The 23,223-nt window shown below is 41.3% G+C and overlaps 2 protein-coding genes across 3 annotated transcripts; both read right to left on the reverse strand.

Annotated features, from left to right (window-relative positions):
* Positions 1 to 9,785: 9,785 nt before the first annotated feature.
* Positions 9,786 to 15,005, reverse strand: si:ch73-109d9.3 (zinc finger protein 37). The gene is made up of 4 exons (XM_037115753.1): positions 14,146 to 15,005; positions 13,930 to 14,063; positions 13,684 to 13,789; positions 9,786 to 11,661 (listed from the first exon to the last, which is right to left on the reverse strand). Exons 1-4 carry the CDS (start codon positions 14,447 to 14,449, stop codon positions 10,616 to 10,618), a joined length of 1,590 nt encoding a protein of 529 aa, XP_036971648.1. The 5' UTR covers positions 14,450 to 15,005; the 3' UTR covers positions 9,786 to 10,615.
* Positions 15,006 to 17,505: 2,500 nt separating this feature from the next.
* Positions 17,506 to 22,175, reverse strand: si:ch73-109d9.2 (uncharacterized protein LOC565042 homolog). 2 transcript variants are annotated; one of them, XM_037115743.1, is made up of 4 exons: positions 21,442 to 22,175; positions 19,972 to 20,090; positions 19,591 to 19,699; positions 17,506 to 19,028 (listed from the first exon to the last, which is right to left on the reverse strand). In XM_037115743.1, the coding sequence occupies exons 1-4, from the start codon at positions 21,707 to 21,709 to the stop codon at positions 17,869 to 17,871; spliced, it is 1,656 nt and encodes a 551-aa protein (XP_036971638.1). In that variant the 5' UTR covers positions 21,710 to 22,175; the 3' UTR covers positions 17,506 to 17,868. The 2 variants fall into 2 exon arrangements, with proteins under 2 accessions (XP_036971638.1, XP_036971629.1); XM_037115734.1 differs by having other exon boundaries at positions 17,506 to 19,034; positions 21,442 to 22,174.
* Positions 22,176 to 23,223: the final 1,048 nt, after the last annotated feature.

The raw sequence follows: 23,223 nt of genomic DNA on the forward strand, positions 1-23,223 counted from the left end.
CATGAAAAAAATGTGCAGTCAGTTCAACAATCAGAGCGATTTCCCTGTTTGTACCCAAAGGAAGTGACATAATGTTCCTGGAGGTTATTGTTAAAGGCTTGAATAAAAACAAGGTGGTTGTGGTAATAGGCATAAACACGTTTTAAGTTCACATGCCCACTCAATCACTTCATCAGCAAAAAGGACAAAGAATTAAATCCACTCTACAAGTGCAAATGTGTTGAAAAGTCACCCGATGCCATGCAGATGCAGACACACAAGTGGCATTTTCAGCTTCTTGACAAGTAGACGGAGAAAGTAGTTAAACAGAATAATAAAAACTGCCGCCTGATGACAGTGGCGACAGGAGCTGCTGTCTTTTGGGAGTGTGGGTGGGTGTGTGCCTACAGCTAAATGAGGGTAAATGACAAGTCAGAAAGGCACTTTTCAGTGTTCTGAATCCACGTAGAGCTGCTGCTATCAGCTCAACATGAGTTGGCTGCAAATGGCAAACCACAGGAAGAGTGTGCTTGTGCAACCCAATGACAATAAATGCATCCATCAGTCCGTTTTCTTCAAAGTCCCTTTTCATGCTGTTTCCTTCATATTGTCCACCCTTTGTATTCTATCTCTTGATCTTTCTTGTTATTCTGTCTTTGTCTTTATTTGTGCAGCCCTTCCTCCCTACCTTGCTTGTTTCATACACCCGATTAGCCCCCCTCAACATGCAAGGGCTCAACATGTTGATCAATGCATTTCTTGTGAGTTGTGGGTGGAGGAGAAGCATGTGAAGGGCATAATGAGGGGGGAGTGAAAGGGTCAAACAGTTGCGAGCGAGAAAACAGATTGTACGAAACAAAGGAGGCGGGGCAGCACAAATGAAGACAGAGAGACTAACAAGAGAAAGAGATCAAGAGATGAAATATGAGGGGTGGACAACACGATGAAAGCGCAGCATGAAACGGGATTTTGAAGAAACAGACTCACAATTACAAAGGTACTGTCGCAGCCAAGTTAAATTAAGTTGAACGGTGATGAGAATGGTCAAACGTCATTTGAACAGAGCAGGTTTTCAAAGCAAAATGAGACAATTAAGTTCCAAAGAGCAAGGGTAGTCAATGCCCCAACTCCCAGAGATTGATTAGCGAAACTGCATAATGATTAGTAGTAGATGGTCGATGGAGTGCTCGCTTGACTTTTCGCATGCCCACAGAATTTATCCACGACCTTTCCAGCATAGCCACTAACTGTACTGTACAAAAACTTTGAAAAGTTGGCATTTCTGGCAGAGCTGTGAGTGGTTAACTACTAGTGTCCAAGCGGAAAGCACAGAGATGCATAATCTGAAGTGAGAAAGAAAAAAAACATACAATGAAAGATAAATTAGAGGCGTTTGTTTGGTGTCATGGTGCATTTTTCCCACTGAACATTTTACCCTGCCAGTTGGGAAAAAAGGTTCAAAAAGGTTGACTACATGTCAAGAGGTTGGACATAGTGTAATAAATGTGTTTGTAATTTGTACCACTGAATTACCATCTCAACTAAAAAGGCTCCTGAATTATTTATGTTCATCCATTCACTGACCTGACCTGTGACAAGATCTAGATTACATTAATCACAAGCTGTGTTAAAATTGGATTTTCCGGTGCCTTGGGAGAAGCAGAACAATCTGAAAAAACATCACTGACATATTATCGCCTTAAACAGTTGTTATAATAAATGCATTAGCAAAATTGGAGTGACACAGAGATCCTCCTTGTCACATTGGCAGGTGAGTGGCACTTAGTGGTACTCACGTAGCACCTAGTGACTCTTCTATGGCAGCTAGTGACACGCCTTTGTTAGCTAGCTACAGTCCTACGACAGCTAGTGACACGCCTTTGTTAAGCTAGTGGCACTCGTGTAGCACCAAGTGACACTCCAGTGGCACTCTAATGAAACTCCTTTAGCGGCTACCGTGGCCTCTAAAAACATGAAAAACATGAATTGCACTTTTCAGAGTCACTGTTTGGTTTGTCTCTTCTTGGCTCCTCTTGTAACCTGGCAAAGCATCATGGTTATAATAATAATATCATATCACATTTTTTGCTAAATAAATCCTCCTGAATCCTACATTAATGTAATCTAGAGCCATGCTCCTGGTCACCTTACAATTGTAAATCTCCTTTTAGCCCTTTTTTGGTCTCCGCCAAATCCTGAGAAAATATCTGGCTCTTGAGGCTACATTTAATGTGTTCACTGGCTAGGACCAAATAGTGAACCTGCAGGCCAAAACACCAGCCATATGTGCCCTCTATTTTCTAATTTCCTGGTTTAATTAATATGCCTCAAACTAATTCAAAATATTGGGCCAGGTGGTATTTTGGCACAGGACTTGTGGTGGGAAAATAATTTAAGCTGCCATGTACAGTCTGCTGCATTTATAACAGGATATATTGGACAAAGGTGATGGACTGAATTATAATTTATTTCATTTTATTTTTGTTTGCTTCAGGGCCCCCGTTACATGTCACTTACCCAATAGTATCCCAGCATTCATCCAATTGTCTAATATAATATAAATTGTGAAGTTAAATCACATCAGTGAAAAAAACACCTTAAGCACTCAGATTCATTTCAAAGGCCTTGTTAACAAGGATCTCGCCTTCCCCTGAGCTGCTCTGGTCCACGGTAAACGGTTCCCCATGGAAACGTGCAGAAAAAATTGGACTTGTAAAGCGCTCAAAATAACTGATACAATACAATCTTATTCATTATGTGAGTAGAGTAGGATTACGTTTAGGCTTCAAGGTTTCCTGTTGTCTGAAAAGTAGATTTCTCTGTTACTTTGTGCTACACTGTAGGTGCGCTTACACACACAGCGAGACAGGTTATGTGGTTTCAGAAGCTTCTGCCAGACTTGAAGGACAAACAAGCGTCAAACTGTGAGACTGGCAGGGGAAAGAGTCCAGCACAGCTATTATTACACACACACACACACACACACACACACATAGTGATGAAAGATGTGCATGGCTGTCCATTGACAGTGGCAGTGTGGACCCCACTGGTATGTCTGACTCTTGTTCTTTGCACACACTTACACACTTACACACACACACACACACACGTTTGTGCAGAGAGAGACAAATGGAAAGAAATTCCTTTTTCTTAAAGAACGTCCAATGTCAATGGGCCCCTCTTAAGCCTGTTGAATGAAAACAAAAGCGATCATTTGCATTCACAGTGTATTTCATTTCAACACCAGGAGTTCTTCTGAATGACACAAACCTTTCTCGCTAAGAGATAACGCGTGGAATCCTTTTCAAGAAGCAACTGAGAGCGATATTTACGCTGAATGAGGAGAACACCAAGGCTATATGAAATCATGCAGCTGACCTTGTTGCTTCTGTGCGAGGTTGGACTCTCATTCAAGAATTCTGGGGTCACATGCCACAAAGCTCCCATGAAGGTTCTGTCCGTTGCTTGAATGTTGACATGATCATGATGTACATTTTAACAAAGGATAATCTACATTGTCATCATTTTACCACTGACAAAGAAGCTTCATAATAGGGCCTTTGGTAGAACCAAAAGAAACACTGTACCAGCCACCAGCACACATCGCTATATGAACCCAACCTGGAGACACAGATAAAGGACAGAAATTCTAGGTATAGCGGCTTGAAAGGAATCACAGTATTTAACAGAAACCAAGTCTGTATCCAGGTGTAAGAAGGCAGGAATGTATACATGAAGAAAGCTATAAATCCTCATGCAGCTCCAGAGAGGGATACACAAAATCTGATAAACTGCCTCAAGTGATCTCTGCTGGGGCTGAAGACTACATGTTAGGAAATGAAAAAAGTCTAGGGGTTTAGAGTCGAAGAAGTGAATTAACCAGACTTCTGTAGCTATTCTTCAACTTAGCTTGGGGCTAATTGCTCAGGGCTACATTAGCATATCCAACTGAAGTGATCAGATTGCATTGTGGGTAATGGAGACATGTTTCAATGACAACGAAGACATATAGTGTTACATATGCAATGCTAAATTGGAAGTAGTGTTATTTTAAGAGATTCCCGAAGACACAAATCTGGCCACATTCATGTTGTCAAATTGCAGTTTTTTCGCCATATTACCTTTATGGTCCTATGAATGACATTCTTGGTTTGGTCCACCTCTTGTGTCAAGACTAAAATATATCTCAAAAATTCCAAATTTGTTAGATATTCATGACGCCAACGAGATAAAGTATAACAACATCACTCATTCCCTGTATGGCTTGTCTAGCATAATCATCAGCATAAAATTTGACTTTGCCCAGAAGCCTACTCCGGTCTCAAACCAAATAGCTTTATGCTAATAGCATTTCCATCAACCTCAGCTGTACTTCGCGCTAATAAGCAATAAAAAGCAAAACGATTCTGAACATCAGCATGGTAGCATTGTTATTGCTAGCAACTTGCCGACTTTAGCATCTTCCCTCAGAAGACACAAGTCGATACCGAGTCAGTATTGCGAACTTTCGATCTAAATGCATCCCAGGGCATTTGCTTAGGAAAACGTGGATGCCTGCGTCTGTTGGCTTTACAAGCAACTATAGCGGCTGAATTAACAGACTGGGGCACTTAAAAAATAGACTTGAACAGTAGGAGTTGCATTTCTACTGTATCAAGTAAAAATAAAAATGAATATGACTACAAAGTTGATAATACAACACAAAGTAAAAAGGTATGAAAGATAGTGAAAGATGGTGGAACAGGGCTTTTTGCAAAAAAAGAGACTGCGCCACCATAAGGTCACAATGACCTTAGCTTTTGACCTTTAGCCACTAAAATCTGATCAGTCCATCCTCGAGTCATAGTGGACACTTATTAAATTTTAAGAAATTCTCACGATGTGTTTCCCAGATATCGCATAGCAGAAAGGAAAAATGAAGAGCTCTCTGAGGTCTTCTCTAATTGTTAGTGAATACAGACCCTGGTCATTGAATCGTATGAAAGAGAAACAAGAGAAGCAGTGGCGACTTATTCTTTTATACACAATCAAAAAGAAGGTGAAACTCAAGGACTTAAACCTCCTCTTAATGGATTTAGTGAACTTGCAACAAATGTGAATAAAAGTTGGAATGAAGAACACATCAAAGTTCAATTTCTTCTGCCTGAGCTGCTTTTATGAAATATGAAGGTGTTATGAATAAGGCACACTAGCCTTGCAACACTTGGCATAAATCTTCCACAGTGCACTCCGTGGCCTGTTAAGCACTGAATTGAATATTGGAGCGATTTGACACAGAAGAGAAAAGAAGTTTCTTTTAAAGTATAACTATAAATTCAAGTAGCAAGAGACATTTTCCAAGTCAAGTCAGGCACTGCTAATACAATTGATTGCCTTGTACCTTTAACAAACAGGGGGTAGAGGGGTCAGCAGATGCATGTTATATCAGGGAACTGAGGTGGGAATTATCAGGAAACTGTAAATCTGTGCCTTGTTATTCAAAGAGGCCTTTTTCTTTGAGTCCGTCTGTTTGCTTCCTGTCTTGTCTGCTCTCTTTTCTCATTTTCTTCTCAAACCTCAGGGAGACGTTAACAGTCTCTGTAATGAAAGGCGGTGGCTAAAAACCTCTCGACAGTGCTGAGCTGCACACATTACAATTTTAAAAATATTAAAAAAACAGTGGGAGATTTGAAGGCAGAGTCAAAGCATGTCTGGAGTGTGAAGACATACACTGGACATGAACAGTCTTGTGCAAGGGGGACTTAGCATACACTATATTTAGGTTGTTTAGGGAGTGTGCAAAACATATCAGGGGAAACGGGAGGGTCATTTATTTCCTATCCATTATTTCTATTTAATTCCTGTTTTGTATTCGTGAATTGTTTCAAATTAAAAGAGGATCACGTATTTATACCAAAAACATGGTTTTCATGCGCCTTTTTCCATAAGCAGTGGTTATGGGGTGACACGGTTCACTCACTTGATGGCTGTTACTGCCACCCAGCATCTCAAAAATGTAAATTCAGAGTAAACTTACTTTAGAACATCTTAATTCTCAGAGTAAGATTTGAAAATATTTCAGCTCCACGCGCTGTTTTCACCTACTGCTGATGTCTGACTCTCAGTCACTTCATTCCTGCTGCGTTGCCTCTCGCGTTCCCACCTGCAGTGTCTTTTAATCCCAAAAGTCAGTGTCCCGATCATAGCTATTTTAAATCACCTCCATGCTGTATCCTCTGTTGTCAAACTGTCCTCCTTCAGTCTTGGAGACTGTCTTCAGTTTGGACCGGCCGTGTGTTTACTCTCAGGCTGCCAAATCCAGTTGAGCTGGACCCTGTCGCGACTTCCCCTGTGATCTAAGCTCCTGGTTCAGACAGACTCTTGGACTGCTGGCTCCATGGCGAAATGAGCCATGAGCTAATTACGTTAGCTAGTTACAGCCCAGGAAAGCTAACAAAGAACAGCAGTTACCCATTACTCCGTGACATGCCACCTTTGAATTTTGTTTTATTTTACACATTATACCTTTAAACTAAGCACAGTTGAGGTCTGGGAAACATTGCAATTTGTGTAAAATTACTACTTTGTTAAAGATAGGGTACCTTTTGCATCATGGTTACAACAATGAATATATAGAAAAAGTTAAGGTCAGCTTTTGCAAAATAATGTTGACTGTCTGCTAGATATGGGGAATGACAAATATCTCCTGTGTTGAACTGATGTTTTGTTTCCCCTTTCATGCAGCCCAGCCACCTCACTCTCACGTCACCTTACATTTAGCAGACGCTTTCTGTCAAAAGCAACTTACAGTAATTCATACATTCATGATGGCGGCGGCTGCATACAGGGTGCCAACCAGCATATCAGGAGCAGTTTTGGGTCCAGTATCCTGCCCACAGACACTTTGACATGCAGACCAAGGGAATCGACCCAGCAACCGTCCGATAACAAGACGCTGGCTTTAACCCCTTGAGCCACAACCGCTCTCTAAGTAAGGATATGTTCTTTTTGGCAGCTGATTACACAACTGTCACTCTGCTTCGGAGGACATTCTTGTATTGTCACTGTTCTGTTATATTTATGCCATTTACGTATTGCTCATCTCGAAGATTAGGGGACAGGGATAGCAATTTGTTTCTAACTGAAAGGGAGGCTCATGCTTAAATAAACATACAGTTCATCATCTGTCCTTATCGCCAAATGTTTCTCCCTTTGTTGATGTGAAGCATTGCATCATGTAGGAATCATGTGGATGCTTCAGTGTTTTGCTGAAGGACACTTTAATAAGACTCATGGCTGCTTCCGATGTTAACACTATGTCCCCTTTCAGCCTCCTTCGCCACATGCCATACTGCACTGCTAGCTCTTAACAACATTTCTGAGTGCTCAATGACTGTCCAGATCCATTAACTATTTTTCTTTCACTGATCTCTCCCAGTATGTTTTCCTTTTTAAACCAAATCCAACTGCACAGCAGCTAAGCTTGAAGTGGCTTTTAGTTGCCACCCTCTACACAGGAACACAGTCTCTTATTCTTCATAATACTCGCCACAGTCTGGCTTAGTCACTGAAGGGCAGAGAAGATTGAGAGTGCAGAAAAATAATGTGATCAAATTAGGGGGCTGAAGAGAAGAGGAATGGTAGTCTGCTTTTGTTATCTTGAAAAGAAATGCTAACTTCAGTGGTCCAATTAGAGGCAGAAAAAGATTCACATGACATTAAGAGACACTGTTACTCACAAGTCTGGTTTGAAGCACACGGACACATGGTGTATGCTGGCTTACATACAGGGATATGTTTATATATGCCATGCACTCCCACACATTCAACCGAGAACCGACAGGCTGGTTTCACAATCCCATCACACAGCCGGCCATATAAGTTATGCTCACTGCAGATTCAGCTAAGTAGGTATTTCAATTGCTCCTCATAGATAACTTCTCTTGTTATTGGGTTCAAACATCAAAAAGAAAAGATAATATCAAGAATAGAAGCACTCCTTTAATCCACATTTCTCACTCTCTCGCTCTCTGTCTTGCACACACACACACACACACACACACACACACACACACGCACACACACCGAGAGAGGAAGAGTTTAGCCTCCACCAGCTTTTACCTCACCTTGAAAATAAGATTAAAATGTTATCAGTTGTACCACCTGCACAGTGCTGCTCCGACTCTAAATACAGATACAACACATCAAGCTTAATCCTGCACATGAGATGTGTTAACACACACACACACACAGGCTTTGGCCCACACAGAATCTGATCGATTAAAACGGTGCCTACAGACACTTGTAATCACGATGTGTCCTAATGGAATGGTTTTCTTCTACTTCTCTATTCCATTACTACATTAGCAGGCAGTCGAGAGGACTGATATCTTCTGATGATCTCTGCCGCGGTCCTCATTTCAGCACGATGTTCAGTGAAAGGCTGACACCAAGTGGTCAATTAGGATAATACCACACTAAAGAACAGTGAGGTATTGTTGGTGACAGAGCTGTATTTAAAGGGTAACTCCACCAATTTTACATATTAAATTGTGTTTGCGTTTTAAGTTTTGAGCATTATGACTGCATATGTAAAACAAAAAAATGTCAACAAAAAAGTAGTATGAAGCCTTATGTGACTTCTGAGGAAGCTGCACGTAATCTGATACATGGCCTCCGGTGATGTCATTCAGTGATTAAGTAGCATTCTGGGGGACTGGTATATCACTGAACTCCTATAACATTAGCTGTGTTTAAATGCCCCAAGTATTTAATCAGAACGTAACTTTTTATTTTTTCGACATGTGCAAAGCATAGTATGTTTTGTTTGTTTTTTTCTGACTGTACTGATAATTCATTCATTGGCTGTCAATACACTTTTCACGTTCATTTTAATTGACCTGACCTTAGCTTATGTTGTGATATTAGCATTAGCTGTCAAGATTGAATTTACCTGTAATGCTGCTGTCCTTTTGAGTAGCAACACGAGCCTCAGACAAATTATCCTCAAACTCCACAGCCACACAACAGCAAGTCATGTTCACCACTCGTGGCTCTCTCTTCAGGTCATCCCTAAGTCTGTCTGGGTTGGAACCACTTCTACCATTTTGACTTTGAGCCTTGTAACACAAATAGGCACTTACCCACTTCTCCAGCAGTGTCTGATCTGGTTAGTGGTTCAGTGGATTCAGGCTGCATTCTTCCTTGTAAACACTTGTTGTTTCAGGTCTTTCAACTGACTCTTTCAAGATCTCCAATAAAAGAGTTGTGTCTATCTCGTACCATGTTTTGCTCCTGTCATGTTTTTGTGCTTCCTGTAAGCCACATGACCTATGTTAGCCCCACATGGCGAGAATATATTTATTCCAACCTTAGAGAAACAATCGGAGTAACTGTTAACATGGTTAACATTTTCCCACTGATCGGAATATCCAAGCGTTATACCAACCCTGTCACTCTTGACAATCCATTCAGGTCAGGCCAGACCAGATCAGTGTCTTCTGACTGAGGTGTGGCATTTTTTATTCTGGTTAGGCAAATATTGTTATTACTAGTGTAATTTTAGGGTGTGTAAATGCAGCTACTGCTAGACTCATTACATGCAGTTTAAAAACAAGTGATCAAAAGTGATACAGCAGAACCAGAGAACCTCCTGCCTGCTACATGACCCGTGATGAAACTGAGCCACTGAGTGACATCACGAGAGACTATTTATCAGATTACATGCAGCTTCCTCTGGAGCTACAAAAGGCTTTCAACAACTTCTGTCACAAGACCTGTAAACACACTTTAACAAGTAAAAGAAAAAATACAATCAATCATCAATCTTTACTTTTTAAACAATCAATTTAATATTTTGAATCATCAAAAAATAGCAATTAACATGTCAAATTAAAAATATATTTAAAATATGTAAATACATAAATAGATACAAAATAATATGAAATTGGTGGAAATGGAAACAGCAAAACAAAAGAATCCACAAAATAAATAAAAAACAGAAATAATCATTTCCTATGAAATGCTTGTAACTGAAAACAAGCAGTACTCTGAATTATTATGCTTCCTCTGACTTATTGTAAGTCAACACCAATGATAAACATATATTAGTAGGTGTTTGCTCACCTGTTTCTATGTTGCAGCTATCTAAGATCTACTCTTCACCAACTTTAGACACATTTGGAGCTCTTTAAAATGTACTAGGAGTAAAGCTGTAAATAACTGGGTCATAAAGTGTGTGAATTACTTTCATCTACCCATAATCTCTCTTTCAGCAGGGTTGATAAATACCAGCCCTGGTCCTTGGTCAAATACAAAGTAAGTGTGTTTTGTGTTCACAGGTTGGGTGCAACTGATATAACAGAGGAATTTTGAGTATTCACAGAATAAATAGTTATTTATTGATCACACTAGACCTTTCTGTGTGCGCGTTACATTTGACAACACACTGCTCTGTATCCTCTACAACACTACAACATCTCTGTAAAGTAGATCAACCTTTCTGGAATGCACGGAAGAAGTCAGGACAATCACTTCAAGAGACACAAGAAGCACTTTTGCAAAGCATCACAGCAACTGTAGTACACAGCATTTTAATCTAAGGGAAACACACACACCAAACTCTTTTTTTATCATTATTATTATTGGCTGTCCACCATCATACGTCCAGATGAATCCTCTGGTGGCGTTTCAGGTTGCACTTCTGGGTGAAGCGTTTGCCACAAGCCAAACAACAGTATGGTCTCTCTCCAGTGTGGACCCGTCGGTGGGCCTTCAGGTTGCTCAGCTTGGTGAAGCTGCGTCCACAGAGGGAGCAGCAGAAAGGCCGCTCGCCTGTGTGAGTCTGCAAGTGGGCCTTTAGGTTGCTGGGGTGCGGAAAGCACTTCCCGCACTGGCCACAGCGCAGGAGGTGTCTGGGGCCTGTGTGAGGGAGAGAGTCTGGGTGGGGTAAGGGGTTGGTGTGATGGGAGTTTGCCGACTGAAGTTGGGTTTTGATGCTGACCCAGGGGGCACCAGTTCGGTTATGTGCTGCCGCCTCCTTGTCACTCAGGTGAACTCGTTGGACCGAGAGTGAAGGAGGAGCAGCAGCTTTAGATGTAGAGGGGATTCTGTTGAGGGGATTTAAGTTCACAACCTGAGAGTGGGCTACAGACAGAGTTGCGCCGGTGTTGTTCGAGACCGCGTGGGAGGGCCTTTTCATCGGTCGGTGTAGGTGCTGTATAGCAGCTTGCAATCTGAGACCTGCACCCACTTTGGAATGCAGCTTCATAACCTCTTGCACCGTGGCTTTATGGGACAAGTGGTTTTGCTTGTGTGGTACTGAACTCACTCTATGTTGTCTAACTGAACACGGAAAAGATGCCAACCCAGACTTTGTTGTTCTCTTTATCTTACGCTCGCTTTCCACATCAGAATCATCGATAACCTCCTGCTTGATAGTCACACCTAACGCATCACTGTTTTGTGGTCTTACCGTGGGGGGCGCTGAGGATGAAATCTGATCTCTACCTGGAGCAACCAGAACATCCACCTCTAACGATGGAACTTGGGTTTCCTCCTGCTCCTCAGGAAAGACATACGCAGTAGAGGCCTGTGTGTCTTGCTTAATGACGTTCCTCAATAGTTCCTCGCTGATTTCTTGAGTCTCTTTTGGTTGTGCCTCAATCTTCTCCGCAGCACTGTGTGATTGAGGTCCTGCTCCGCCTGGAAAATGAATGAAAACAAAAGTTATATAAATGACTTCAAATGCCTTTTCTGTTGGCAGACATTTACCAAAAGAGCAAGTCGGTTGCTCCCCCAGCTAATGCTGTCAGCTCAGTATTTCGGTCTGAAAACAAAATGTTACTGAAATCATTTTTATAACTTTAATTTGAAAAACCGCCTGCATGAGAAGATATTAACCTTTCTATCTAAAAGCCAGAGTGGTAAATGAATTCTAAGGTCTTCGAGCTACTGGGGAAATTATTAAAGCATCATGCAGAGCACAAAGGAAGTTTTGTTCAGCGGTAATATTAAATGGACAAAGTCGACTGCATGATATGGATTTTTTCAGCCCATACACATAACCAATAATGATTTCATATTTTTGTATTTTACAAATAAGTTTATATCGTATAGTTTGTGCATCCCTGAGGGAAAAAAGGTTAAGATCTTGTGGGCAAATATGGATGATTTATAGGGTTGAGTGACATCCACCGAATTGGCATATGACAAACCATGGTGATGGATGTGGACATTGGCATTTTACGAATGTGAGGCAGTGTGTCCCCTCAGTGTTGTCGTACGGTAGCAGTTGCGTATTAGCTCACCGTTGCAGCTGCCACTGTTTCCCACCGTTGCTCTGACATGAATCTCCAACTCTCACCCAGCAGAAGAAACTATCTCCCATAACCGCTGACATACATCAGTCTTCTAGGTTTATAAGCATCCTCGTCTCCACACCATATGTCCGTAACTTAGCTTTGTTCAGCCTCATATGCATAAAACAACGTTGGCCAACTAGACAAGGCAGCAAAGTTGAGAAAACTGTGTAGAAAAACGGCATTACTGAGAGAATCAGCGGCCCACAGGATAGGAACCCTACTGCCACAAATTGTCTTGGGTTCACCTAACTGAGCTGGTCTAATAAGAAATTATTATACAGGACATGGAGATGTAATGTTTGTGCACTGAGAGGCAACTTACTTCTTTTTATTTCCTCTCCCCACATATCACAAACAACAAAACTTGCCCTACAGCAGCTCTACACGCCACTTAATTGTGCTCTGGTGACAGCCATCAGTGATGGACCGTGGCATCGTTCATCGGCCCAGCCCTCATGACTTATTATTCATGGCTCTGATAAGATTTATTGTGTCAAGTCTTTTCCCTCTGCGAAACACTTTTTACACAAGTTTCAATTGTGTTGTCTTCCTCTGAACGCCCACTGCAGCAGCGACATGTTTGGCTCTTGTCTATGTTGCACGATTCTACACAGGTGCAGAGAAGAGCAGAGAAATGTTGCCGGACTGCACATCTGGGTGATGCTGTCGAAGATACGTTGGCACATTCACCGTTTTCCCCCCTCACAGCTGTCGGACAACACCCAACACACCCTCCTCGTCTGATCCAAAAAACATTCCCACACAGCTGGTTTAAAAGCAGAGGGCAGGTCCCTGTGATATAGCCATAGCACATAACAGTGTCTTCCTCTGCTGTTGTTGTTTAACGACAGTTGGAAAACAGCTTTTTGAAACATTACTGCCACTTACTGAACTGAAGTTTGGATCAGAACAGTTATTCAGACATATGCTCTCATCTTGTCATCACACATATTCACCTTATGACTGTGAGAACCGCACTATGATGTCCTTACCGTGATGGAATGGGACGAATACATGTACTGTTACACCCACACTATTCAGCACGGCCTAGTTTGATGTAAACTTTGTGAGCCTTGTGCACTGCTGGACAGACCTGCAGACTGGACGCGACAGAACAGACGCACAACGCATCAGAGCAGTGTGATGTGTGAGGTCTGACTTTTCAAATCTGGACCAGTAAATTAATGGTTGTGACAGGCCCATCACAAACTAGGAAAATCTGTCTGAATTGGGGGGGGGGTGGCAAGGCATATCTGCCACAGCACATAAAACATGAGCTTGCAGATTTCTTAGGTCGCTCTACAAAAAATGCCAAAATTTGTAACAAAAACAAAGGTCATAGGTGACACAGTGTAATTCTCACCATCCGGGCTACCGCTCCACACTCCCAAATGCACAGAGGAACACGATGGCTTATTCACATCTTCTTTCTTAATATCCAGTGCAGTTAACACGTCCTCTTCTGGTACCTGAGCAGCACAGAGAACAGAGAGACTTCTAAGAAAGTGTTTTCCTGTCAGACCAGATATTCATAAGCCCTTTCAGAACAACGCTGACGTAGCATCAGTGACGGAGCACTTCTGCTGGAAGATGGTGTCTTGAGACTCACCTGTGTTTCAGGGCTGCGAGTGGCTGTTGGATTGTCTGCTGCCTGTGCCATCTCTGGTATGACTTCCATTCGGCTGTTTGTCCACCTGTCCGAGGGGTCGCCCTCTTTTTTCACACCGCAATCACCCAATGTGTCTGAAAATAAGGGATGTTGAAGAAACATGAGAATATACAGAGTGTTAAATACCTGATTTAATATATTTCTGTTTCTTCTTACCATCCTGCTGCTCTCTGAATGTCTCTCCAGCAGCGTCACAGGACAGCTCCACATCATCCTTGGCACAGTCGACACACTTTCCGATTTTCCCTCCTTCCTTCCCCTCTTGGTCACTTAACTTCCTCTCTGCCCACTGCAGCTGAATCCTTAGGGTCTCCACCTCCTGGTCCCTGCGCTTCACCTCCTCCAAGAAGCCGTCCTCCACCAGCCTGGTGACCTCATACATGGCTGTCTTCACCACAGTCTCCATCACGTCCGAGAGCTGGGTCTGGAAGGTGACAATGAGGGCGTCCAAGTCCGACATGATGCACTGTGTCGGGTTCCAGTGTCTGATACTTGTGTAGTAACGCGTGTATTTGTGGGAAAATACAAACGAGGATGAAGGTGTGCTTTTCTGTCTTGAAAATGCTACCACAGGTTGTTTAGGTTGTTCACCATTATCGCAAGGCCGTCTATATTCGACTTTATGTCAACTTATTCTTGTGGTCACTTAATGTAATAAAAAATATGGCTAATAATCATCGGATTCAGTTAAATAGCTGGACTTACGACACTCAACACAAGTGAGCTTCATGTCAGCTAGCCAGCTAACGTGACTCCTTCTCTTGACGTTAGCATTAGCTAACTAACGTAAACGGCGTCACACCGTTAGCAAAGCGTACACGATAACCAATGACATAAACCATAGCCGAGCCTAACGTGTTGCTCTGTTTACACTTAATGTATACATATCACTCTAACAGCGACTGTTTATTCGAGCAAACGCATGTGCACAAATCATTAAACCATGCTAGCCTCCAAACAATCGCTTATACTTCTTGTTTTTGCTCGTGATGTCATTGCCAACGTAGTACGGTGGCCTTACAGGAGAACTGTGAGTAATAACAAAACGCGTTTTTGTGAAGTGAAACCCAAAGGTTGCGCCAAGCGCTTGCTGCTCACTAAAGCTCATGGTTCGACACGGTTTTTTTCAGTGACTTAAAGGTCCATGTATTGAGGCCACATGCAATAATATATATTTATATATATATATGTATATATATATATATATATATATATATATATATATATATATATATATATATATATATATATATATATATATATATATATAATTTAGGCATCTACAGCCGGCAAAATGTCACTAAGCGAACTTTTTCAAAAACGAAAGTGAAAGTTAAAAATTGCGCTCGCAGCAGTGAGTGACCCAGCTGCGTGTGTATCGTTGGCATGGAGACCTGGTATACACGTGCTGACCCAACCAAAACGCATAGTGAGGCAATAATAGTTCGCGGGCCACAAATAGGAGGCCGGCGGGCCACTGAACCACTGAACTACACAGACTGGCCGCTCTTTCCTACAATATAGTCTGTTGGAAGAAAGCACATGTTGATTAATGTTTAACCAATTTTAAATAGAGCATGACTTTGATTGATAAGGAGATCAAAAATTATTTTGCATCACTCCTACCAAGGATTACGAGTGATACTTATATGTAAAGCTGGAAGCTTATATTTTGACATTGGCTCAGGAATATATCAACTTTTCACTGTATTACTCCCTTCAGATACACTCACCAATAACTAGTAGTTTGTGATGAACAACTGCCAGTGGTGGACAGAGACATTGTAGGTGAGGCAGATTAGTGCATGGGAAAATAAACAGCAAGGGAGCAATGAATAGATAAATACATACATTTGCCCGTATTTACGAACTACTGAGGAGCAGTGTGCAGTCAGCTTTGTGACCGGACAACACACTGTACTTCTATCCAAGCTGCACTATCTCCTTTGGACCATCTTCCATCCTCCGAAAACAAAAGAATTGTTTATGATCAAACCTCTTTTGAAAGAGAAATCCCATGTGAAAACTTTGCACACCTAATGATCGTATGACTAATGTAGTAAAACTGTGCTATTTTCAATGTACTAACAATGTACTTAGTATGCTAATGATATACCATCAGTGCTACTAAAGACATACAGTAAAAACACTAAAGTGCAACTAACTGTTCTATTTTGGGACACCATTATGATGCACTATACTGAGATCTGTTACTGAGATCTGTTTTTAAATAACTATAACATTTCTAACTTGTAAGAACTATATTTGTAATTTAATCAAAATGTGCGAAAAATACAAAGTGTGATTTGTTTGAATTTTTACTTAATTTGAAGCACACTCAACACAATAAGGATTCCTGTTGTAACAGATTTGGAATAACATACTTTTACAAATGGCATTAGTAAATGGTACTTCAGTTTGTTGTGTTTCAAGATAGTACAGTCAAGTAATTGTATTTCAGTATGTCTTTAATAGAGAGATAGATATGGAGCAAGACATATATAGGCACATAGACGAGTATAAGGCAGACAACAAATGACTGAGTACTGAAAGTGAATAAAGTTTTATATGAAACAACTGAAGATGGGTGGAATAAACCTTCAAAACTGGAATACAAATATCAAACTAGGGTACTGAAAGTGCAGCCTGCGCTACGGCAGGAGCGAGTGTTGTGGGGGACAGAGTTGCTGAGTCAGAGACCCCATTCGTTCTATTAAAAGAAACTGTACCTTCAAAATGATTTAGAAGCTGTTTTTTTTAAGGTATACAAAAAGTGACATGATGATCTAAGTTAAATTAAAGTTAGATTGACTCTACTTCCTAATGATGAATGCACACTGGAATACCACCCTGAGTACTTAACTTTTCTTTTTTCTAAGAACCCTACATAGATTTCCCTTGATACTTACAGGACTTTTGATCATGATTCTCTTGATGTGTCTCTGCTGTCACACTCCTCACCTGCAGCCACACTGACCAGGCGTCTATGCCTCTGTTCTCACAAGGTGCAATTCATCTTGTCCCTCTCATCAAGCTCACGCTTGACCTGCTCAGTCTTCAGGTCAAACTACTGCAGACTGTTTAAATCAAACACATTGCTCAACATAACAAATCAAGCTTCATGCATTAAACTATAGTTGTGCCTGTGGTTGCTTGGCTGGCTTTAACAAAGGCATTTCTCCATCCCAGTCTCCTCCTTTTGCCACATGGGATTCACTTACCTGGTGAATTTAATTGTAGCCTTTAATTAAAACATGAATAGCTATGAAAATATTCCTGTGAAAATATGCACCCTCACTGTGTACTCCAATACCATTTATTGGAGAGTAAAGGTTGAGTCCTTATTCCCTCAGGAAAATTTCATCTTTCTCCGGTCGAATGACCATTGTGTCAGTTTGCAATTATTTTCAAGTCAATTAATTCATTAAAAAATAGGAATTTAGGAACAGCTTGTGATATAAAAACAACTGAAACTCACAGCTTTAGCTTCAATGTTTAATTTAGAGAAAACACAAATTGCAGACACCATTTTTAGTTTTATTTTGAATGTGTAATGAAATAATCACAACAATAGTGTTACTCTGCCTTTCTTCAATTTTACTCAAGGTAATTTCTTTCAGTAACAAAATATGCAGCAAAAAAATGGCAACAAATGGGACATACTTGATCAAACACATGAAGCATGTATGATATCTTTGTCCCATGTTTTTCATACTACAAAAAAGCTTTTGAAATAAACAAAGTACTTTGAACTGAAGAGTAGAATGAAAATAATCATGACTTGAATGGCTGATGAATAGCTCATAAATAAAAGCATACATTTTTATATCATCTAATACAACAAACAACCTTGAATGAGGCTCTCTCCCAAGCCTAGCTTTATAGATCTGTCATGTGTTTGCGTTGATGTGATTTCAGATGATCGAGGCGTTTGAAGCTGAGGCCACACACAGTGCAGCAGTATGGTCGCTCCCCTGTGTGGGTGCGCTGGTGAACCTTCAGTATGTCTGCCCGTGTGAAGCTCTTATCACACATGGTGCACCGATGAGGTTTTTCCTGCGTATGAATTCTCCGGTGCAACTTCAGATTCCAGAGACGGCTGAACTTGTTCCCACATACGGAGCAGCAATAAGGTTTGTCACCTGTCTGGCCACATTTGTGTGTCTTTAGGTCAGAGAAAGAAGGGAAACCTTTACCGCAGTGGCTGCAGAGGTGAAGCCCCTGCCCCGAGTGAATCCTCTGGTGGACTTTGAGGTTACAGGCTTGAGCGAAGGTCTTTCCGCACTGTGTGCAGGAGTACGGTGGCGCCTGTCCGGTGCCTTTGTGGGTCTGTTTATGAGCCTTTAGTGAGGCTGAATCAGAGAAGGACATGGAGCACTGGTTACAGGTGTGTCTCCTCCCTCCTCGACCTCCTGCCTGATGCTGCAACCTCTCACCCAGGTTTAAAGTATCACTGTATGCATCTGTTGGTCCATACATATCCGCTGTGCTGTTCAAAGTCTGGTCAGTGCGAATGCTCTGCCCTCGGAGGTTATGCCTGCTGCCTGACTCACCAGACACGGGGTACAAGATATTTGGGTCCTGCAGGTATCCTTCTTCATTAATCAATAAACAACTGAACTCTCCTCCCACGTCGATGTTAGTTCTTGTGGGTGAGCCTGCAGCTGAACCGACCACGCCCCTTCTACTCCTTGGAGCACCTGTTTGGTAAGCTTGATGCTCAGCTCCTTCTGGTGCCTCCACATCCCCCTCATAGTGCCCCATGTAGCTCAGATCATCGCCCAGGTGGGATGGTGATCCTTGTAACCCATCCAAGTTACCCATGTCTATCATATTGCCATCTCCATAGCCAGTCTTGTCAAAGCCAGCCAAGTCTTCCATAGCATATCTGCTCTGGAAAAGTGGTTCTGTTGGGTCACCCGAATGTCCGTCCTGGCCCGACTCTGGTCGCTGGTCAAAGCCAACTTCCCAGTTCATGTGGCACTTTGGGATCTTCTGGTCAGTGTAACGTTTACTGGGCCCCGGCTGACCTGATGATTCTGTTTCTGACCAATGAGAGGAGAAAAAAGATTTTCTAACAGGGATGGATACATGTTTACAGGGACTACAATGACAAATATACTGTATTAAATGTGGAATGTGCAACATGGTCGATAATGAGAAACATCTGGTTTAGCATTTTCAGATGAACAAGTACTGTAGAAATTACAACAGCTTAACATGTAGATCCCAATTGATACTGGATTACTGGGGCCAATACTGATATCAAACACTTGTGTTTCTTGTGACAAATATGTATGTGCAGTTATGGAGGCAGGATACTTAAAGGTTTAACATTAACTTTACAAAAACAATGAACATCACTGAGAATTTTAACAATTATACATTTTCCAAACATCTATTCAGCATAATGTTCATATATTGGACAACATATACGCCTAAATCGATATGTCTGTAATGGGCTAATATCTTCCTAAAATAGCAGCCAACCAATACATCAGTCTGGCTCTACTTATGTGTGACTGGAAAATTAAGGATATTAATCTGTTTAAAATTCCCTTGAAAAATCATTTCTTCCTGATTCAATTTTAATACACCGACCTTCCAAACTGACTCCCCATCTCTCTTGGGGCTCAGTATTTTCTGGAGTTATCCGCAGGGCTTCCTCCTTGAGCAGTCTGTCTAGCTTTTCACCCTGCACACCTGCCGCCTGGCAGACAAAACAGGCAGAAAGATAACATTATTACAGGAAGTTTAACTTTACTCACCTCAGGGGAAACCATAAAATTGGCATTACATCAACAGGCTGGCCTGACTAAATGCAACTGCATTTAAAAGTTACACAAAACAATACAATAAATATCACAGAGATTACTTGTCTCATGAGAAGTGTACAACTGAATTGCCACCGACTGCTGACACACATTTTTAACAATTAAACCTTATTACTGAGGCTAAATAGTGTAATAAACTGTTGGCTACCTGTGGCGCCTTCATAGCACTGGGGGCCTCTTCTGCTTCATGACTGCATGTCTCACCATCAGTGCTCTGGGAGTTGTTGAGCTCTTCTTGCAGCACTCTCTCCTGTTTGAGATTTCTCTCTGCAGCAGAAGGATTTTGGATTTTTGGATTTTCTTTCCTTTTTTTTTTTTTTTTTTTTACTTTTTAAAAGAAAAGAATGCACATAACATTTTCTAAAGTAGTTTCTTGGGACTTTCAGAAACTTGGATTATGCCAGACAAGCTGTATGGAGCCATTTTATCAATATTTTCTGTCACTTACAATTGTAAAACAAGTCACAATCTACTTCAACTGTTTAGGTGAACTTTGCCATGCTTGTTTTGCTGTGAAGCTCAAGACATGTTTTGTTGACTGCAAAACTTCACCCAACTCCTACCTACCAAATCAGTATGAGGAAGAGTAGATTATGAAAGAATTTTTAATATCAGGTTAACTCATCCCTCAATCTGCCCATCAGTTTACTGCTGCGCAGGTAGTGGACAGGTGGTCCACAGGGAGTTTTCTGCCAGACTAAATATCCACAAATTGAGAGTCTGGTCAGCAAAAAACAAACAAACAAACAAATAAACAAATTTTAAAAAACACATGAAATGCTGTTTTTGCAAATCGGATTCAAACAAAATTGGGACATGGACTTAAATGTGATTCAACTTCAATTTCTACAGATGTGTCTCAGTCCAGATGCTCTGGCTGCTCACATTAGATTCAAAAGTGCATGCTCACAGTGTGGCACACAACGACAGCTTCAACTCCAGAGTCACGGAAGTTTATCAGAGCGCCTGTGCAGAATCCATGCTGCCACTAGCAGAGTGGTACATTGATATAAAAATATTGATTGGGGAAGTTTTAAAGCTGTTGCAGGACCACTTGGTTCACTTAAAGTGCTTCTTTGTAAGAAGAAGCTGATTTTTGACTCCCAACTCACCCCAAAAAAATGACGCTTTGGGACTGTTGGACAGGTGGTCATCCCATGTATCAGTTTTTGTCGAGTTGGGAGTGAGACACAAAAATAGAAATAGGGCCTTTAATCTAATGGTAATAAGTCTCTTAGATTATTCCCCCACATGTATGATTATTAAATGATTCCCAAGGACCTATGCTTTTTCAACTCAAAGAGAGCTCAGCCACCTTAGATAGGTGAATTTTATTTATTTTAATCTCAGTAACAGTTCATAGTAATCTATAAATATTATTGAAATACAATTACAAAGCTGCAACTGATGTTTATATACCTTAACTTCCTTTTTAATTCTTGTGAATTACCTACTAACTACATTTCAATGGACTCTAAATTGAACATTTATCAGTGATGGATATGATGAAGTGTGGCATGTAATTCTGGTGAGTGCAGGTGTGCATTAGGTCACCCCTATGACTTACTCAGTATTTGGTAATAATGTTGTCTGCACGTACAGCACATGACGGTCTCACCTGTCGCTCTGGGTTCTTCCTCACCGGACAGCCCGGCTCTCCCGCAGTCCGAACACCTCCCCCTCGGTCTGTCCCCCTCTCTCTCCTTCCGTCGAGTCTCGGACCACTTCAGCCTTCTCTTCAGGGACTCCACCTGCTCCCTGCACCGCGTCACCTCCTCCAGAAAGCTGTCCTCCACCAGCCGGGTGATTTCGTACATGGCAGCTTTGAAGACCGTCTCCATGACCCCGGAGAGCTGGGACTGAAACGTTACGATAGCCTCGGCCATGGTGCCACCAGTGTGCGGACAGTCTCTCTCTTCTTAGTGAACGCGAGAGAAGGCAACTTTTGACTGGCACTTGATGTAGAGGCACTTGTCGGGCACAGCAAAGCCCCTTTAAACTCGGTTTGCAGCGTAGGCAACGTTAAACAGGTTGTGGATGTGAACGAGTTGTTCCACTTTTTCACCGTGTTGTTACCTCCATCATGCCAGACCTGGTGTTAAACAAACAATAGGTAGCCTGACATGACACCGTTAGCTAACTAGCTTGCAGCACTAGTTTTGATTCAGAGTTATCGTAACGGATTCCGACCGCTGTGTCGTGAGCTATCATCGGACACATGCATTTAGCATATCGTACACGCGTGCAGTGTGTGTGAACTGCAAACGTTATTCAACTACTTAGCTTTAGGCTAACGTTACAAATTGTTTTCCGTGGAGCTGTCGCATTTCCTCCTGATTCCGTAAACATTCGCACTTCCGAGATTTAAACTACGGGTCGGGATGTGGGACAATCTTCATCACTCCGGTTGTTACCGATAAAGAGTCAGCCTTCTTGGGCAATGACTGGTGGGCTCCAACGCACATTAATGGTAAATAATTACTCAGTTTAAGGGCTCAGCGAACATTATAGTAAAGACAGATTGATGGAAATGGAGATGTGATTGATGAGCTGCTCTTAAAAATGTTGAAAACAATAATCATTTCCAGAACATTTCGTTTAATATAAAATGTTAACAAATAATATGAAATGCAAATTAAACAGAAATGGCCAAACTGCAGGGACTGATAAAAGAGAATGAATGTGACTCAAAGAGAGTACGGGTATCCTGTTGTAGTCGCCAATAAAACTGAAGAGCTCGGCTTATCACTCTAATAATATTTGTGAACAGGGGCAAAGAGGAGTTTAAGCTACAATATCTGAGGATAAGAATTTACTACATCAAATGATGAAAAAGTTTCATAAATATACTACTCTCATCAGCAGAACTGAATCACGCTCTCGAGAAAACTAAAATGTCATCAGGGAGGGATACTTAGAAATGGAGACACACATGCTTAATAGATTCCTCAGTGCTCATCAGATTGTTGAATAAAATATATTCATCTTTATTTCATTTTTAAATTGTATTTAAAAGGCACAAGGAGATGACTTCAAAAGGTGCAGGTGGCTTTAAAATATGCATGTGCTCTCATAGATGTATGCCTGTGTCTGTGTGAATAAAATATGAATATGTTATGTAATATACATTTGCGGTAATAGCTTTTACAATCAGATATAGAAATTTGATTAATCTAGATATATTATGCATATTACATAAAGCTATGTGTGTATATTTGTGTGTGTGCGTGTGTATATGTACACAAATGTGTGCGCATGTAGGTAGGAAAATATCTGTGTTCTGCACATATGTATGTGTTAATATATGGGCGTGTATGCACAAATGTAAGTGATATATGAATTGTATATGTAGTATATGTAACGTGGGTCCTGTAGTGCAGTTGCCGGTACAGCAGGTGGC

This window comes from Acanthopagrus latus, chromosome 1 (genome assembly GCF_904848185.1).
Source record: "Acanthopagrus latus isolate v.2019 chromosome 1, fAcaLat1.1, whole genome shotgun sequence".
Classification (NCBI taxonomy): Eukaryota; Metazoa; Chordata; class Actinopteri; order Spariformes; family Sparidae; genus Acanthopagrus; species Acanthopagrus latus.

Coding starts and splice junctions, on each gene's coding strand:
- si:ch73-109d9.3 (XM_037115753.1), bottom strand. CDS start 14,449: ATGTCGGACTTGGACGCCCTCATTGTCACCTTCCAGACCCAGCTCTCG. Junction 13,790..13,929: donor CTCGCAGCCCTGAAACACAG/GTGAGTCTCAAG, acceptor TGTGCTGCTCAG/GTACCAGAAGAGGACGTGTT. Junction 11,662..13,683: donor GTGGAGCGGTAGCCCGGATG/GTGAGAATTACA, acceptor TTCATTTTCCAG/GCGGAGCAGGACCTCAATCA.
- si:ch73-109d9.2 (XM_037115734.1), bottom strand. CDS start 21,709: ATGGCCGAGGCTATCGTAACGTTTCAGTCCCAGCTCTCCGGGGTCATG. Junction 19,700..19,971: donor GTGCTATGAAGGCGCCACAG/GTAGCCAACAGT, acceptor TTTGTCTGCCAG/GCGGCAGGTGTGCAGGGTGA. Junction 19,035..19,590: donor ATGGGGAGTCAGTTTGGAAG/GTCGGTGTATTA, acceptor CTCATTGGTCAG/AAACAGAATCATCAGGTCAG.